Genomic DNA, 17,413 nt, shown 5'->3' on the forward strand with positions numbered 1-17,413 from the left:
CTGTTGTGTCCTCTTTAGAGAAAGGAAAAGAGCTCTGAAAACTGATTAGAAAAGGGGGCGTTTCTCAGGAAGATGGTATGCAGCTTAAAGTCTTCATGACCCAGGCTACTTCCAGGTAACTATAACAACAGGGCACTGTTAGGACCACTGTCCTATCAGAAAGATCAAGATAGCTAGCCTATGTCTGAGTAAATAAATACAGCAAATCTACATGTCTGCACAGTAGTACCATGGATGTGAATTTGCCCATTAATCTTACAAGGATAAAAATCAAATGCTGAAGTTAAATGCCAAAGAGTAGAAAGATAAAAACGGATCCATGTGGATACCCAAAGCTTTTACCTTTCATACTAAAGGTAGAAAACATAAAAACTAGAAACCTCTGCTGCTATAACACATAGGTCACTGGATTTTCTATTAAATGAAACTACATGTGTAGGTGATATCGCCATGTTTAACAGCATGCATGTCTGCATTGTGCAGGTCCTCACACCTAAATGTAACTATGGAAAGCAACTGATTAGTGAAAATGAATTAGATGATAGTCAGTAATATTATCATAACAAATAGCTACTTGCAGAATATTTAGAAAACCCCAACTGTACCAAGGCAAAATATAAACTTATAAACTTCAACTTGAGATTATAGAACTGGAGTTCCTGCCCAGAAATTGTGCCTCATTGTAGTTGACTGTTCAGTGGCTTCATTAAAACACATATGAATAGCACATTCTTTATTTTATATCTTTAAAACATCAAAATCATTTAAAATACCTTAAAATCATCAAATATAGAGGGGGAAGGGGGGAGGGCAAGACCAGGAAATTTATTTTTTTCTTATTACACATCATGAATAACATGCTCAGGCTACACTTTCATTTTCTAACTTTTAAGTGAATATCATAATCTTTTTGCTTCTCACGCATTGGTCTTGTTTTCAAAGTTATCCTGGCTATTAGTAAACCCGGTGTGATCATTTGTCTAGCCAACCCTGAGTTCAGGAGAAGAAAATCCCTGCAGATGTTTGATGCTCAAGAATATGAACACTTAGCAGTCAGATGAAAGAGGAGAGGAGACAGGGGGGAGATCAAGAGAACAGTGAGTTTGGATTTCTGCAGGCTGGCAGCTACCTCTTTCCATGAAAGGAGCTTTGTGCTTGTTCCGTCCCAGGACTCCTCTTGCCTTCAGCTTACAGGGAACTGGCAATTGCCTCATCATTTCCACTCCAAATTAAGGATCAAAGTTTAAACATGCTCTTTTCCTTCTCTATTAGGTTGTGATTAAAATTGCCACCTGCCTCACCTCATTCACACCATCCCCTCGACAGGACAGAGAATAATTCCCTGAAGAAAGAACAACACAGTTAATTAGGAAAACAAAGAGTAGCGGGGAATTTAAGGTCCTGGCTTGCTTTCAGAAAATAACACTAAAGAACAGAACGTAACAAGAGTAAAAGCCAGTGCAAATAATATTTAAGCTAGAATGTTATCCAATATCATCAAGTTATGGCATCCCAGTCTTGTCCTCTGTATTAAACTTTGTAACACAACCACTCCACGAAATTTTTATATTTAGCATTTAATGGACCTAAGTTTGGAGCCCAAATGATTTGGACTGTTTGAACATAAAAGTCCACAACTACTAAAATGCCGTGTTAAGACATGAGCTTTCAAAAGTTGCTGTTGTCACTAATAAGAACTAGGTGGATATAAGAGCAAGTTGAACACGATTAGAAAAGGCAAAGTAGAGAATGTCACCTAGGAGGCAATCAATGAGCTAGTGATCACACACTAATGTATCTCCTTTTTATTTGTAATGCAAAGTAACGCACACTCGACACCAGATTTGGAATTCTCACAGAAGGTACAAAGAACATACAAAACAGAACTTCACGTGAAGCGATGAGGATTGGGAAAGGATGCGATGATCCGTCACTGAAAAGAAAATGCCTCCCCACACTTTGCTCATAAATGGTCATCTCGTTGTATTGGGCCAAGCACATACTACACAAACAAGTTACTAAAAATAAGCTGAAAAAAAAAAGTAAGTACCTTATACAATTATTGTTGCTGCAACAACATACCTGACACAGGATAATTCGTAAGAAGTAAAAATGCATCCCCTCACAATTCAGGAGGAGACTGAGGAGTCAAAACACGATGGTGAAGTTGCCCAGTGAGGGCTGCTCTCTGCTTCGCAGATGGCATCCTGTTACTCTAGTTGCCAGAGAGTGGAAATGCCATACCCTCACAAGAAGAAGGGCCACAGGGAAAAACTGCACCAGAGGTTCTTTTTTGTTTTGTTTTGTTTTCAATTTTTAAAACAGTTGCTAACTTTTTTGAAACTTTCTTATTTGTATACAATGTATGGTTATGACATTTCTCCTCCTTGGCCTTCTCTTGTCCTCCTTCCATTCCTGGTGACCTCTTTGCCTTCCTCTTACCAACTAGACCCATCCTACTTTGATGTCTTTGGGGGTGGGTATGTATATGGCTATATTGTGCAAATGACCGTTCATGATAGCCATAGAAGAGTCATTTCCAAAAGACGGAACTTCACAGCACAGCTCCCCATCTTCCGGCTCTGACAGCCCTAATCCCCATCTTCTGCAATGTTCCATGGGCCTTAGAATGGGTAACATGGATGTCCCCATAAGTCTCTTCTTTGATTAGACTATTGTCCACTGGCAAAAGATGCATCCTTGACTAGGGCTTCTAGCATAGCAGTCTGTGGGTATAAGGGCTTTGACTCATTCATGAGAGAGGAGCCCTCCTGGCCTAGGCATGTCTTAATGCTCTTTATAAAATACACTGGGTTAACACCTGAATTCTGCAAAGGCCACATTTCAAATCCCAGTGATCAATGGCCATGACAACACTAAGAAAAAGTTTTTATTCTTCAACAACTAACAATAAAAGTAACCACTGCCAAATGCCAAATTACTATTTGACATGCCTAAATGGAACATGTGTGCTGGAAAATGACAATTACCCAGAACCAAGGACAGAGAGCTATCCTGGTCACAGAGAAGCACAGAAGGACCCCGCTGGGCCAGACTTTTCAGCAAGAACACTGGACTCCCTCCCTTCTTTATTCCGGCCTTTGCTCCTCTCATTAATTTTGACAAACCATGAAAGATGACTATAATTGCACCAATCCCTGTGGAGTTGAATGTGAAGCGCACACACACACACACACACACACACACACACACAAACACACACACACAGTGAATAAATGGCATTTGTCTGCTTGTGGCCACTTAAAACTGGAAACAGGACCGAGGCACAACATTTTCACAACCCTTTATTAGAAATTTCTTACAGGTTGTTTTTCAAACCACAGAAGTAGAATCACTGTAAAAAGAAGGACCTCCAAGAAGGCCGGCCATCACCCTTAATCAGCCTCCTTTGTTTTAATTTGTGAGTTCACTACAATAAAGAGATTTTTATATTAAAAAGTATAACTATGGTGAGACTCGATGAAGTATTGAGGCAGACAGGGGCAGAGGTGAGAGTCTTTACCATGTTTCTTTCTACATAGCTTTTACTTTGATCCATGTAAAAAAGGTTTCATACAAAAAATATAAAAATAAAAGATAAGTTATTTGCTTGTTTGAAAAATCACATTTCAAACTCCAAGTCTTTTAACTTCAAGGACTGCACTCGAACTATCTTAGCACAGATTTGAACATTCAAGATGAGATTTCACCAGACTCCTCCCCAATCCTTACTCCAAGGGCATAATTACATGCTTAAAGCGAACACCAGCCCCACCTGGTTACTTTGAAGACGTAAACTCTGGAATGAGCCGCTTATAATGTCCGCAAACACTTTTATAATCTCTAGAGTAGCAGTTGTGTCCATCAGTTCCTTACCAGAGAGTTACTTAAGTGACTGTGTTAAATGACACCACAAAGGTAGGACATGAACTTAAAAGTTTGTGTTTTCAAATCAACCTATGTTCATAACCACCAATGTCACTACCAGTTCAGTGTTTTCCATGGATCAAAAACACTGCGCGGAATCTGTTGCCAGGATAGTTTTGATTTTCGCAGTATCTGGGCTTCAGAGAAGAAACCAAGCATCACAAATGTGTCTACAACAAAATACTTGGAATGGGACGATGACTACTGTAGTTAGTATAGAAGGTCTTTTCATTTTGAAACTAAACCTGGGCTGACCGTAATTACTGAATCCCAATCGAGGGAAGCATGAGAAGAGCAGCTACAACTTAAAGGCTTTTTGAATTGAGTTCTACAAGTTGGCTACCGGTGTCCCCTCCCTCTCCGTGATTGGTGAGCTCAGGGACCCGCCAAGGGGTGGCCATGTATACACTCCTGAACGTGGGGCAGACGAAGGTGGAAAGATGAAGGAATCGCGTCGGCCTGAACGACTGCACCCACACTGCTCGGAAGGAAACTTCCAAAGTTGGAAACGCACAGCCACACGCTCTGCGTCACGTCCCCCGCAGCCCACGGCACCAGAGAGCGGCCGAGCCCGTCCCGGCGGGGGCTGAGCGGCCCCAGCACGGCGCGCCCGAGCACGTCGCGGATGGCGCGCGGCCGCGCACTGCGCGCGCCCGGGGCGGAGGTGCGGGGAGAAGGGGGAAGACCCGGGGGGAAGGGGGCTCGAGGCCGGGGCCACGCCCACCAGTGATTGACACGCGCGAGGGGCGTGCCCGCGCGGAGGGGAGTACTGCGGCGCGCACCCGCAGGCCGGCCGCGGGCCGAGGGCGGCGGCGGAGGGCGGCGGCGGGGTTCCCCCGAGTACCTGCGCTGGAAGTCCGCGGCGAAGGGCTTCAGGTACGGGTCAATCTCCAGGAGTCGGGCCAGCTCGGGCACGTCGGCCAAGGCGGCCTCCAGATGAGCTTCCGAGCCCTCAGCCGCCGGCGCCGCCATCTTCGCCGCAAGCCCGAGTAGCCGAGGCCCGAGTGGGTCGAGTGGCCCGAGCGGAGTGCGAGCGAGCGAGCGAGCGGCGGGGCGGAGCCGGGCGAGCCTAGGCGAGCCACCGCGGACTTGCCCTTTATAGCCGCGGAACGAAGCCCGGGTGAGCCCGGGACGCACGTCCCCAACACAGGCCCCCGCCCACTCACGCGCCCGGCACCTGAAGCCCTCGGACGGGGCTGGCCGGCCACCGAGAGGCGGGTCTCCCCCTCCTCCCTGCCCCTTCCCGTCCCGTGGTCTGCACTCCTGAAGCACCTCCTGCCCTGCTCCCTGAGTTGTTTTCTAGGGGTGGTGACCAAAGCAAAGTAGGAAATTGACCTGGAGAAGAGTGAAATGTAGACGACGTTAAACTGTTGAGCGTTTTAATGCCATGTAACTACCCCCAGTGTCCTGTGTTTACTGTGTCTCATGAAATGAACCGAGACAGTTTTTGGTGGTTGCTTGGATCCCCCTGTGTCAGAAGCCACCACAGGCAAGAACCCGAACTTTTAGACAGCCGGAAACCAATCAGAAAGGCTATATGACTAGGAGTACATCGTTTCGCAGAACTCTACTCTCATGTTTAGTGACTGTCATAAAGCAAGACGCTGCTCTTCTGGCCAAGCTCCCAAGTATGACTTCCTTCTGTCCTCTCAATTCCGTGGTTCCGTTTTAAGAATACAAAATTGGGGACCTGGTGGCATGATGACTCACTAGGTAGAAGGTTCTTGCCAACATGGCAGATAACCCACATTGTGGAACTCTGGCATGTTGTCTCTGGCCACCCCTGGTCCGTGTGCACTTACACACCGGCATATATCCATACATACAATATAATTTTAATAAAGAAGAATACAGAATTGGACACGAGGAGAAATGGACCCTACTACTCAGGAGGTCGAAATTAACTTAGTTCCTCAAAACTGGACAGGCTTGAGTATAACTTTCTCAGATGAAATCCAGAAATGAAGAACAGTATTGATCAGCCTTGGACTTTATACCTGTAGTCAAACATAACACATGGGAGTGGGGGCAACTTGAAACCCAGAAACAAAGTCCCTAGGAGACACACAAATCTGTAACCTAAACACATTTTTCCGTTCATAAATCCAAATTTCCATCACTTCACACAGAAATTTCCACTTAGTTGGCTATGAGATCTGAACCAATAGCTTTTTCATAGCATGAGCACTTACCTATGGGAGTAAAACCATATCCCTGTACAGGTGGGGGAAAGGGAAACAGGATGAGGAGAGAGATTTAGTCAGAGCTTTCCTGAATAAACCCTGCCTGAAGTGAGATGAGTTATCACTTTTAAACAGGAAGATACCACCCACACTGAAGTTGCTGTGAATCACCTATGTAGCTCGGTGAAAACCTGCATTCTGAGTCTGGGGTCCATTTACCAGAGTACATTGTTAACTCCTCCCAGGTTTTACATCATTTGAGTAGCTAAGCTCTGCACTGTAAGTCAAATAATGCCATCAACAATTTAAAAGGCATGCCATTTCACTTAGAATGAAATATAAATTGGCTTTCCTTAAAACATTTATGCAATCTGGATTTACTGCCATTATTATCCAGTTTTCTTATACTGAAGTGGCATGGACTTTCCTGGAACTGGCAGAACTCTGCCCAATAAAGGTGCTCTTTTGTCTGTTGGGAATTCTCTTCCATGGGTTCTCTGTGCCAACTTTCTTCCCAGCCATCATTCAGGCTTCATTACAAATAATAGCTCATCTCAGAATACCGTAATTCTTTCTGAATAGACTATTTCAGCCCTTCTATGCAACAGTGAACACAGTGTAGGTTCTGTATTCATCTTTAAAACATAAGCTCTACAAGAACAGGAACCCAGTCTACCTCAAGTTCCATATGCCAGCCCCATGCCCACATAGTACAGCTAAATGGGACATTAAGACCCAGTGTCATAAATGTCACGTTCTCGTGGAGCAAGAGGACCAGAATTAATATTGATGCACCTCGTTCAGTTCAGATGATTGAGGAATGCCATTCGGTACTGACATTTAGGTTGTACTACAATAAGAAGCAGCCATAGAGGAAGAGCATTCCAGGCAGAGTTTCTGAAATGGGGAATTGAGCTGCCCAGGTAAGACAGTAAGGGGAAAGGGAAGGAGTGAAAGGAAAATAGTGTGTGTGCTGTCCAAGGGAGCAGGAGAGTACCAGGAAGTGAGTTAGTGCAGAGCCTGTAATTAGAGGGATTTGAGCGGAAAACTAGACGGAGATGCTATCTAGAAGAGACGATGACTTGGGCCAATGATGGAATGAAGATACGGAATATATAGTGAATGCCCATGGCACACAAGAAGTTTTAGTCTCCCAGGCATTCAGTAGTAAAGTACACAAAGTTGAAGGCTTAGATGAACAGCCATCATTTCCCCTCACTCGCCCACCAGAGCCTTGACCTCTCCAGCCACTGGCTTTTGCCCTTGCTTATATTACCAGATGAGTTCCTTCCTGTAAAGTAATCCTTAAGACCTGTAGGAAATGGATTGTGTGTGCCCATTAATCTCGTCCTTATGCCAACAGTGTGCACCCGTTGATATGCTAGTAGCATTGAGTGCAAGGTACAAACTAAGATGATTAATGACAGCTTTTCCCAGTACCTGTATTGTACCCTCTACAGATGGGCAGAAGTGGAGGGGGCAGAAGCTGGGGTGGGAGACTTCCAATTTAGTGCAGTCCAATTTCCCCATTTCCTGCAAATATGTGTTGTCTTCAGAGATAAGAACTTCCTGTCTCTGGGCGGTGGTGTGCACACCTTTAATCTTAGCCCTCAGGAGGTAGCGGCAATGGAGTATCTGTGAGTTCAAGGCCAACAAGGGTGGTTATGCAGAGACGCCCTGTCTACAAACAAACAAACAAAAAGCACTTCCTGTCTAGTTCAACATAAGCCAACAGCAGTGCTAATGACCCTTAGGATTTGCCAATCCTGAGATGTTTCTTTAGCCAAAAGCTCATTGGGAGATAGCCAACCTCTGGCACTTTGATTTTGTGGGAGATTCTTGTTCACTTGCACAAGTTGCCTTCATTTGAGAACTTTGCCTGCTTTTATTATCTTCCCAGATGCTTCTCTGAGTCTGTAAGGCACCCAGAGACTAGCATTATATAATGAAATGTTTCACACTGAGTGAACTCTGAAGGCCCACTACCATCCATTTCTAGAAATTGCAAACTGGCCTTGGGATTTAACATCTAAGGGAATATTAAAATAAGACAGGAGGAATATCAAACACAGTGTGAAAAGTTCTTATCACTTCTGTCAACTGCTTCGGGGGAAGAGGGCGCTGTGCTGGATGCAGCAGCATGATAAAGGAAAAAAAAAGTCTCTCTTCTTTAATACTGTGATCTACAGTCATGATCCCTGAGCTGCCCTGCTTTCTCATCCTAGGGCACTGCCTTAGTTCTGATGCATATACCTCCCTACTCCAGAAAGCCTCAAAGGGCAGGTTTTCATTCTGTAGACATTCCTAGGGGTGGCACAGGGTGGGGGGATTCTTACATGCTAGACCTGCAGTTCAAGGCAGATTCCTAGATGTAGCAGGCTCTGGGCCAGAACCATGACCCTTACCTCTCCTTCAGCCACACTTGGCTGATGAAAAAGCTTCAGGTGTGGGTTAAAAGTCTCTACTCCCTATAAACTTTCTTGCAGGATAAAAATGCACACAGCATCTTCTTGGGAACTGTTTGTCCAACATAGGATGAAAAGGTTTTCTCTTGCACTGTTTTCTTACTTACTTTGTCCATGAACTATAGTTCTCACTTTAAAAAGCCCCAGGTGTGTTTTTAGGCTCCTGCTAGTTTTTCCCCTCAGTACTCCAGCTAGACAGAAGTCTTGCTATATCTGCCATTGGGTGTCCTGAGTAGACCCTTTGCTCTCTTCTTCCCTGGTTTCTTCTAGATTTCTTTAGCACTTTAAGAACCGGATTTACTAGATAGTCTAAATTATTCTTACCTGTCACAACCTCTCTTGCCCCTTACGGGTTGTATTCCATCATGGGGCTTCAGCAAAACCGCTAAAGCTCCAATTCAGTCCTAAAATCCCTTACTCACTTAGCTTCTTAACTCTACTGAAAACAAACTTCTATCGGGCCTTGTGAAGTAGACATCACATACCACCCTCACTTGCCCATTTCTCAAAAGAATCCGTATTCTTCCTCTGTAGTCTTCAGTTCTTGGCATTTGTGGGACCTCACCTGTCAACAACCAAGTGTCTGAAATAGCTTCTATGACCCAGTCAATCAGAATGGTTGACTCCATACTCCCTCACGTTACACATTCTGCATGTCAAAGCATGTCAAAGAGGAGTTCTAGTTGCATTGCTCAGATTTCTCTGCTTACAGGGCATTTATGCCAATCACATATCTCTGTGTCCCACAGTCTTGAGCTGCAAGAAATAATTTCAAGCTTTGCTCAAACAACCTTTCCTTGAGGTGGGGAGATGGATCCCCATTAGACATGTAAAGGCAGGTGTAATGGCATGTGCCTGTAACCCCAGCATTGGGTGGCTTGCTGTCCAGCCTGTTTCGCAGAAATACAGAGCTCCATTTTCAGTGAGAGCCCCTACCACAAAAAATAAAGTGGAGGGGCTAGAGAGATGGCTCAGCAATTAAAAGCACATACTGTTCTTAGAAAGGACCTGAGTTCAATTCCGAACACCCACAGCTGACTGCTCATAACCAACTTTAACCCCAGCTGTAGAGGGATGTAACCCCTCTGGATGCCATAGGCATGTGTATTTCCATGCATATCATACCAACAAACACACATGCACATGCACATATATGTATTTTAAAAGATTAAAATAAATCTTTAGAAACAAGATAAAGTAGGCTGGAGAGATGATTGGGAGTAAGAATGCTTGCTGCTCTTGCTGAGGCCATGGGTTCAGTTCCCAATACCCACATAGTGATTCACAACAAATCCACTTCTGGGGCATCTGATGCCCTCTTCTGACCTCTGCAGCACCAGGCACACATGTGGTATACATTCATACATGAAGAAAAAACACCCATGATTTTTTAAAGTAAGCAATTAAGATACAGTGTCAACGTCTGTCCTTCACATATTCCTATACTAGGAAGCACAACCAGACACGTGTTCATATTCCTACACCACACACATGCACACTTAAAGAAGGCCTAAATTCAAGCAGTTCAGGTGTACAGTATTCCTTGATTGCCACATATTCTTATACTCAGTCATTAAGACCCCCATCTGCCTGCTGTATTGTGAATTGTCCCTTCCACTGTATTAGAAATTGGACTTGAAAAATTGTTTCTATCACTTCTTTCTCCTTCGTCCTTATTCAGTATTTCCATGGGTTGCAAGTTTTGGGGTCCCAGGAAGGAGTCTTATATGGCTTTTTCCATTGTAGTTCTTCCTCGTGTGGGCAAGATCCTTCTGTGCATACATAACCCACAGCAATGCCCCATACAACTGCCATCACAGCCTGCTTATATTCTTGTCCCCAAAGTAGTACCTTCAAAAATGGCTATTGGCCATTTAGGGGAGGGGGACATCCACTCAATCTGGTAGCAGACCTCATGCATGAAATAAAAACACTACCCAGCATGGTGTAAAGGAATATGGCCACCTTGGGATTTCTCCCAAGGATGATCCACTGTCAAACTTATTTCTGAGGCTAACATACATTCTTCCCCATGGAATTTGGCTGGTGTGGACAATTAGAAGGTTGGAGATCTATGTTAGAACTGAAGAAGGATTTCAACAGGATAAGGAAAAATTGTTGGTTTAAAAACAATTGGGTCCTGACTGCCAAAATTTCTAACATTTATAAGATTAGAAATTCACTTTACCTCTGTGTCCCCTGACTTTTCCTTACATAAAGAATATTTAGTAACTTAGTACATTGATAGGATAATATCTAGCACGCAGTGGATGTTATATGACTCTTAACTGTGTTGTTAGTGATAGATAATGGACATTAAAAAATCCAACAATTTGAGCACTATATCCATAAAACACATTTAAGTATCACTATTATTACAGTTCTTCTGGTTAGCAGGAACATGCACATGAAAGAAACAAGATGACAGTTTTATTTACTATTAAGTATTTACCATGTAAATTTATATTTTGAATTGCCCACTATGTCCATGTCTTCTCAAAGTTTTTCGATAGTGTATAGTCCTTCGATATGATCCATTAAGGTATTCAGAGTATAAAATAATTTTAAGTTGGAACTTCAACATCTTTATCCAGAATTTCATGGTGTCAACTTTTCCATAGACTTTATGAAGTATAATTGCTTATGTCCATATTAAATTCTCCAGAGGATACTTGCTACACACCCCCTCTGTCTCCCGCCAGGCCTGGCAGAGAACCCTGAGGACAGTTACTGATTGCAAACTTACATTCTGTGTGATGAATGTTCTCTGTGATGTGAGCTTTGTCACCGGAAACCAGAGTGAGGCAAACAACTGTTTCCTAAGTTGGCATGGAAGAGTTTTTAAACGACAATGATTTCCAATTACTTTTGTCACAAGTTGAACAAGAACCAGTGACCTAAAGGTGAACAAATTCTCTGAACAGCAGGGCTTCTCCCTTAGAACGAACCAATTTTCCTGATTCTAAAAATGGTGATTTTTATTTCACTCAGTTACACTCTTCCTTATGCCTTTATATTATCTGTGGCGGGTGTTTTGTGTCGGAAATAGCCAGTACCTTTGGATTTTCCCTTGAAATTTCTGCAAATATTTTAGGCACAAAATAATGTGCTACTGGAGGGAGAGTTGAGCTTATCAGTACGGAGTTATCCTGAGAGGGGAGTGCACTGATTGCTCAGACTGATAGCTGGCTGTGCAGGCACCCTCCATCCCAGACACTGCTTCTTCAGTGCCTTCTTGCATATGTGTAAGGTCTTCAGAAAGCCTGTGGGAAAAGCGTAGGCGTAGAAACCCTGCGTAAGACACTGTACTTACGTACTTCTGTACTGTGTTTGAACCCAGATATAATTTTTGTTCAGCCAATGGTCTTCAGAGCTATTTTATACTGGCTTTCATGGGACAGGGAGAACATGCAGAGCAATATTGAGTGTTCCTTAATCATTTACACAAGAACATTTATTAAGCATAATTTTTTTGTTTTGTTTTGTTTTGAAACAGGGTTTCTATTGTTTTGTTTTGGAGGCAGAACTCGCTCTGTAGACCAGGCTGGCCTCGAACTCACAGAGATCTGCCTTCCTCGGCCTCCCGAGTGCTGGGATTAAAGGCACCACCAACGCCCAGCTTAAACATAATTTGTAAATACTGCTTACCTAGTAACATTTGGGTGAAGCTCCCATCCCTGGAAAATCGACCTGGAAGACACCTGACACCTATGAAATGGGCTCAGTTCAATGGGAAGAAATTATCATCAGGAAGTTAAGACACAGAGCCCACAGGTGAAAGCTCAATATAGGGAACTTGGTACAGGAATAAAAACAAACCTCACAACTGTTGGCTTCCACTGTGGCAGTTCAAATGATTTTCTTAGCTCGGTTTCTGTGTCATTTTCCTATCATATAATGTTGCCTAGTGGCAACTTGTAGAGGAAAGGTTTTATTTCACTTGACAGTTGAAGTCCATCATGAAGGAAAGTTGAAGCAGGAACTCAAGGAAGGAATCTAATGGCACAAACTGAGGCAGGGACCATGGAGGTATGCTACTTTCTGGGCTGCTCTCCAAGGTCTGCTCACTTTGCTTTCTTGTGCACCCCAACACCGAAGGCTACAGAAGGATACTTTTCACTTCTTAGTACATCAATAATTAATCAAGAAAATGCCCTACAGGCTTGCCTATAGGAAATCTTCTAGAGGGGCGGTTTTTAACCTTCCTAATGCACAACTCTTTAATACAGTTCCTCATGTCGTGGTGAACTGAATTATTTTCATTGCTACTTCATAACTGTAATTTTACTGCTGTTGTGAATCTTAATATAAATACTTTTGGAGATAGAAGTTTGCCAAAAGGGTCACTACCTACAGATTGAGAACCACTGTTCCAGAGGCATTTTCACAGTTGAGATTCACTCCTCCTAATTACATCTAGATTTGTATCAATTTGACGAAAACCAAATAAACACCATTCTCCAAGAGGTCCAAGCATATCCTAATTCCCAGAGATAGTGGAGGTTCCCTTATTTATTTTAAAAATACAGGTGGGTGTCACCAAGGGGATGATGTCACTGATGCTGATGATAAGCAGCTTAAGGTGGTCATAGAGAAGAGCACAGAGAAAATGCAGCAATGTGACTGATGCTAGTGATTGCAATTGCAGTGATGCACTCATGGGTCAAAGAGCCAGAAGAAGTGAAGAGTAACTTCTCCCCTGAAGCCTCCAGAGGAAGAAGAGTACTGACAACATTTTGATTTCAGACTTTGGGCCAGAACTGTAGAATAAGTTTCTGTTGCTTCAAGCCACCTATGTTGGTAGATGGTAAACTAACACATCTCTTGATGTCAGTCTTTAAAATGAGTTTCAGATGCTTGTAAGATCATCACTGGGGGAGTACCAACCCAAACAAGTCATTAATTTAAGAGAGCCAGTGGTATCCTAGCTTGGCCATATCCTGTATATTTCTCTTTCTTTGTTTTGTTTTTGAGTACTTAAGAACAAACCCAAGGTAGGCTAAGCAAAGAGTCTCTCAGTAAACAATACTTCAGCAAAAATCGTTGTATTTCATATCCCATTATTTAATGTGAAAAAGAGACCTGGGTTAAATAACTTTAAAAGCAATGGTTTGACTGGATACTAGATTTTTAAAAAAACTGTAAATAAAACTGTGCTGGAATTGGTACATTCACTTATTACTGAGTTGTGACTGGGAGCCCTTAAGACACTTTGCATTGTAGCTGGAGTTCTAATTGGTCTTAATAGTAAAAACCAGAGTCAGACATTAAAGGGTGAAAGCTGAAAGACTGGAGAGCAGAGCAGCCAGACACTAGAGTTCTTACTTCAGTTTGCACTACACAGTTTTTTATTTAAAAAAATTAACTTACAAAAAACCCCAGTTTCCCTCCCCCCACTTCTCCCACCCCTATCCCACTCCCCATGGACTCCTCATAGACTGTAAGGCTTTCCTTGGGGAATCATTAAAGTCTGCATACGAAGTTGAGACTGGACCAAGCTCCTCCCCCTGTATTAAAGCTGAACAAAGTATTCCTTCTTTTTTAGAATGGAGTTAGTTAGAAATTAAAGAAAATAACAGTAGAATTTCTTCCTCAAAGTTCAGTTTTAAAACGTGTGTGTGTGTGTGTGTGTGTGTATGCGTGCTTGTGTGTTACATGAATGTATGAGAACATGTATCTAGGTGTCCACAGAGTCTAAATGAGGGCATCAGATTATCTGGTGCTAGAGTTACAGGCAGTTGTGAGCATCTGGGCATGGGTGCTGGGAACCTAACTTAAAACCTCTGCAAGAGCAATGTGCAATCTTAAACTCTAAGCCATCTCTTCAACATCTAATTTTTTAAACAAGTATATTGGGTAGTGCCAAAATATATCTGCTAAAGCAGAAGAGTCCCCTATGATGAAAGCAGCCAACTGGGTAATACTAATAAAATAATCCTTATAGAAATGATTGACTAAATACAACAGGAGATAAAAGAAAGATCTTGCTTTTCCAAATAATTTATAGTCTCCTTTCCCTATGAAGTGATGCTTAATCCATTCAACTTGAATGTGGACTAGACTTAGTTACACACTTTCAAATAATAAAACATCAAAAGATAAACAGTGGAGAAATCTCCCGAACTATACATTAGCCTCACAATCCAGTTTATAAAAGCATCATGCTTGAATTTGATGCACCCTTCATATGAACAGGTAAGAAATACATTCTACCTTTGAGATACTCTCCTAAATCCCTTCATTGTTTCCAATCATGTGATAACATGCAGAACTAAATTGAGGGTGATTCTATGAAATTCCTGTCCAGTATACTTAAAGCTCATCAAGACTCTGCTTGGAAATTAAAGAGAGACTGAAAGATGCCAATGTTGGAAGACTGGACCCAGAGGGAAGCTAGCAGAAGAATGTTAGCAGTAAAATATGAATAGAGCTTGTAATTAGTTAGTGGTATTACACAAATGTTAAGTTCTTTATTTTGTTAAATAGGGTATAGCAAATGCTATCATTGGAAGTTGGAGGAAGGGCATATGAGAACTCTGTACTATTTTGCAAACTTTTCTTGTAAAAGAAGTTGCAAAATGCATTTTGATTTATACTGTCACCTATGTTAAAATCTTAATGTTTACTTACTTTGTTAAAAAAAAAAGAATAACCTTACTGATGGGGAAGTCCCGTGTATATGTCAATAAAGCACTGTTGGCCAATAGGAAAGCAAGATAGGTGAGACTAGGAGTCCAGGAGGACTCTGGGTAGGAGAAACACAGGGAGTTAAAATGTAACTGGCATAGGGGTAAGAAGTTCAGAACTTTTCTCTGGTAAGAGAAATACTTAGATTAACATTTATGGGGTAAATACTTAAGTCAGAGCTAGCCAGTAAGAACAGCTTCATAATTAATACAGTGTCTTGTGTGTTATTTGGGGACTACAACGCAGCAGAGCCCAGGCAACTGATGGGGAAAAACCAAAACAGCTGGGAAGGAAAAGGCTTCACTGTACAAATGGTGTCAGGAGTGAGATCATGAATTTCCACATAGAATGACAAAAGCTTTAAAGGAATTTTAGAAACAAAAGAACGGAGAAAAGCATGGGATCTTGGTAGCAGCATTTTTCTCAGGTGGGCTCTGTTTTGCTAGCGACAGAGACTTAGGCGGTTCACTTAAGGGAGTTTTCCTGACTCAGCATAAGCAAAAACAAACAAACAAACAAAAAGCCAATCAAGGTTCTTGAGGCTCTGCTAACAATTAAAAGGTGGTTACACACAGCTGGAATTGGTAGTGACCACATCTCCAAGCCGGCAGCTTTTGCTGGATGTCAGCATAGACTGAGCCAATGAGCTGGAATCAGGCTTACACCCATCATCTTGGAAAAACTGCATTTTAAACAGCCTCGGTTTTAACAGATAAGACACGTGGCCAGAAAAACATAAAGATTTACAGTAAAGTCAGACTTGGATAAAGAAAAACGAAAACCTTTAAAGATTTACAGAGTGTTTTAAAATATGTAGGATTGAGAGAGAAAAAGAAACAGCATAGTGGTAAATAAATAGAGAAGCCGGCTGTGGTGGCACACGCCGGCAGGATTTGCTCCAGAGGCAGAGGCAGGCAGATTTCCAGAGAAACCCTGTCTCAGAGAAATAAATAAACAAATAAAAGTAAAGTAAACAGAGTAATAATAATAGATAAATAAATAAGCCACGTAAAGATGGAAAATACACAGAAAGTCTGGATACTGCATACTATTGTGTTTTTCAATTTTTTGAATCCTAAGAAAGGAACAACTGCTAAAGTACACTTAATTATAAACGCTGCTGAATTAATTCAACTTATATCTTTTGAAAATGCCTTGACTTCAAAATTTAAGTATAAGGATATGTTACTTTGGAAAATATATTTTATTTATGTTTTCACAGAAAATGGAAAGCTGTGGATTCCTTCCAGGATTCTGTGGTTTGATGAACCAAGACCCCCAGGAGCAATGGCCCAAGTGATTCAACATCTAAAACAGCTAAGATGATGGAGCCTTACAGATCCCGAAAATAAGGACTTACACAGGTTTCTGAGTTTCGTCATGATCCCAATGGTATGAACAGAGCCCCCTTCCAGCACAAAGCAGTTTGGAATGAGCGACATCCAAATCCCCATATTGTTTATAAATCTTTGTTTTCATTTGAATGGTGTTGTTTATAATTGGTTAATGATCACAACCAATCTCTTTTTAAAGGAAAAAGGGGATTATGGTATAGAAATGAGTACTTTGTATTGGTATGGTTTTTCATTTATTGAGACAAATTCAAGGTCAATTTTGTGATGCGTATATTTCTCCTCTTGATTAAGTATTGTGCTTATAGTGACCTTTTAAAACATAATGAATAATTGAATACAGACTATAGATAGTTACTCATAATAGTCAGAACTTATAGTTAGGTAAGTTAGGTTTTCTAGATACACAGAGATATATTTGAGATAGATAGACAGTCTTCAAACCTTTCAAAGACCTTCAGAAAATGGCATTGAAAATGATTTAAGGTTTTTCGTAACAATGAGAAATGTCTGCTCCTGGCACATCAATTATTTTTGAGCGGAAGATGGGCATCGAAGAAACTCGTTATGGAGTTTGCTTTCAAAATGACAAGATTAGCCATTTGGGCAAGAAACTGCTCTTGCCTGGACTGCTTGATTGTTGCTGTATAAACTGGACATGCAGGACCCACAGGAAAGTGACTGCTGAACTGAAACTGTCCTTTAGGGTTCATGATTCATGGAAGAGTCTACGAGACGTTCTGCAGGACACAGAAAAATGACTGACAGACTGCCAATGCAGAGGTACAGTTTGCTGAGA

At 42.0% G+C, this 17,413-nt stretch overlaps 1 protein-coding gene across 1 annotated transcript in view; it reads right to left on the bottom strand.

Moving 5' to 3' along the window:
* Gbe1 (1,4-alpha-glucan branching enzyme 1) overlaps positions 1-5,101 on the bottom strand; it is a 241,375-nt gene extending 236,274 nt beyond the window's left edge. Inside the window, exon 1 of the mRNA XM_005082053.4 lies at positions 4,772-5,101. Within this exon, the coding sequence (XP_005082110.1) occupies positions 4,772-4,899 (128 nt within the window). The 5' untranslated portion in view covers positions 4,900-5,101. The remainder of the gene's footprint in view (positions 1-4,771) is intronic.
* Positions 5,102-17,413: the final 12,312 nt, after the last annotated feature.

This window comes from Mesocricetus auratus, unplaced genomic scaffold, assembly GCF_017639785.1.
Source record: "Mesocricetus auratus isolate SY011 unplaced genomic scaffold, BCM_Maur_2.0 Super-Scaffold_100008, whole genome shotgun sequence".
In the NCBI taxonomy this organism is placed as follows: domain Eukaryota; kingdom Metazoa; phylum Chordata; class Mammalia; order Rodentia; family Cricetidae; genus Mesocricetus; species Mesocricetus auratus.